The sequence below is a fragment of the Otolemur garnettii genome, unplaced genomic scaffold (assembly GCF_000181295.1).
Source record: "Otolemur garnettii isolate 467f Iridium unplaced genomic scaffold, OtoGar3 scaffold00224, whole genome shotgun sequence".
In the NCBI taxonomy this organism is placed as follows: Eukaryota; Metazoa; Chordata; class Mammalia; order Primates; family Galagidae; genus Otolemur; species Otolemur garnettii.
This window is the reverse complement of record NW_003852619.1, coordinates 75,265-77,576: the sequence shown is the minus strand read 5'-3', so window position 1 is coordinate 77,576 and position 2,312 is coordinate 75,265. Positions and strand designations below refer to the sequence as shown.

The 2,312-nt window shown below is 41.0% G+C and overlaps 1 protein-coding gene across 1 annotated transcript in view; it reads right to left on the bottom strand.

The window, feature by feature from the left end:
• XIAP (X-linked inhibitor of apoptosis) overlaps positions 1 to 2,312 on the bottom strand; it is a 59,192-nt gene that overhangs the window by 29,682 nt on the left and 27,198 nt on the right. Inside the window, exon 3 of the mRNA XM_023508117.1 lies at positions 1,530 to 1,630. Coding sequence (XP_023363885.1) covers positions 1,530 to 1,630 — 101 coding nt within the window. The remainder of the gene's footprint in view (positions 1 to 1,529; positions 1,631 to 2,312) is intronic.

The window sequence follows — 2,312 nt, the reverse complement described above, 5'->3', positions numbered from 1 at the left end:
TGTGAGCGTGATGCCATGGCACTCTACCCAGGGGGATAGCTTGAGGCTCCGTCTCAAAAAAAAAAAAAAAATGTGAACAATTGGCTCAGCACCTGTGGCTCAAGTGGCTAAGGCGCTAGCTATATACACCTAAGGGTGGCAGGTTCGAATCCAGCCTAGGCCCGCCAAACAACAATGATGGCTGCAACCAAAAAAATAGCCGGGCATTGTGGGGGGCACCTGTAGTCCCAGCTACTATGAGGAGGCAGAGGCAGGAGACTCATTTGAGCCTAGGAGTTGGAGGTTGCTATGAGCTGTGATTCCTCGGCACTCTACCCAGGGGGATAGCTTGAGGCTCTGTCTCAAAAAAACAAAAAATGTGAACAATTGGGCAGTGCCTATGGCTCAATGAGTAGGGCACCGGCCCTATATACTGAGGGTGGTGGGTTCAAACATGGCCTGGCCAAACTGCAACAAAAAAAAATAGCTGGGCAATGTGGCGGGTGCCTGTAGTCTAAGCTACTCAGGAGGCTGAGGCAAGAGAATGACCTAAAGCCCAGGAGTTGGAGGGTGCTGTGAGCTGAGCTGTAATGCCATGGCACTCTACCGAGGGCGATAAAGTAAGACTCTGTCTCTAAAAAAAAAACAAGAACAATTGTGCATCTTAGTCAGTAAGGTGCAGCATTAGTATTTTATAGGATGTATAGCTTCTTAAGGAATCTCCTTGGTAACATGGTCTCTCCTATGCTTAGCATGAAAGAATCTACTTCCAAAACTAAAAACTTGAGGCTGGGCATGGTGGCTCATACCTGTAATCCTAGCACTCCATGAGGCCAAGGAGGGTGGATTGCTTGAGCTCACAGGTTTGAGACCAGCCTGAGCAAGATGTAAAAATAGCCAGGCATTCTGGTGGGTGTCCACAGTCCCAGTTACTTGGGAGGCTGAGGCAAGATAATTGCTTGATCCCAAGAGTTTGAGGTTGTGTGAGCTATGATGCCCCAGCACACTACTGAGGGCGACAAAGTGAGACTCTGTCTAAAAAAAAAAAAAACATGCATATATTTTCTAATTTGTGCTTAGACACGGAATAATCTGTATGTCATAGATATAATACATACTTAGTGAATGTTTTGGTCACCAGAGAAGGCTGAGGTGGGTTTTCTTTCCCCTGTAAAGTAGGTGACCTCATTTTTATAAACCTGGTGTGAATTTCAAGCCATAGAGAAGGTAAAAATAGTTGAGGTGAAAAGTAATTCAAGGGTGGTGCCTGTGGCTCAGTGGGTAGGGTGTTGGCCCCATATACCGAGGGTGGCGGGTCCAAACTTCACCCTGGCCAAACTGCAACAAAAATAGCCAAACATTGTAGCAGGCGCCTGTAATCCCAGCTACTTGGGAGGCTGAGGCAAGAGAACTGCCTCAGCCCAGGAGTTGGAGGTTGATTTGAGCTGTGACGCCACGGCACTCTACCGAGGATGACAAAAAAAAATTCAAGTCTTTTCACTGTATGCTATTCAATTTGCCTGTTAGTAAATGAACAATTGAATATCTTACCCTGGATACCACTTAGCATGTTGTTCCCATGGGTCTTCACTGGGCTTCCAATCAGTTAGCCCTCCTCCACAGTGAAAGCACTTTACTTTATCACCTTCTCCTAAGGAAACACAAAAGATATATTTATTTGTGCAGTTAGAAGTTTATACAAAAATGCCCATTTTAACACCTAACAATTAAACACATCTAAATTACACAAAAACCTCACAACTTAAAGGATATTCAAATACACATTTAAGTAATAGACATGATCTGTACCATTTGAGGAGAAAATATACATTATATTCACTGATCTAATCTGAGATATTTTATAGAAGACAGATAAAAATAAAATTGCCCAATTTTATGTTAAAAAACTAAATTTTCTTTTTAATATATGTCACTTGGGCCATCAATATTGCATTTACTATTTCAAACTGTGAAACTTTAAAACAAGTTATGTTCCTACTGTTAGTAACAATAAAGTTCTGGCATAATGAAATTACAACATAAGTTTCTCTAAGATTATAGCTGAATGACACTAAACAAACCTTCAAGATTATTATTTGATGCAATATAAATAAAAACCTTTGAAATAACCAATTTTCTTACAGGTAGTATTCAATCTTAAAATAAATGGGTCAGATATATAATGGTATGATTTTTAAAAAATACCCCTGGAAGCCATCACACTAATAGCCCTTTCTGACATGTCTATGGCAGTCCATTTGAAAGGCACTTATTTGAAGCAATAGGCATAACACAGGTAGTTTCCAAACATATAGTCTATGTATTTTTTTTTT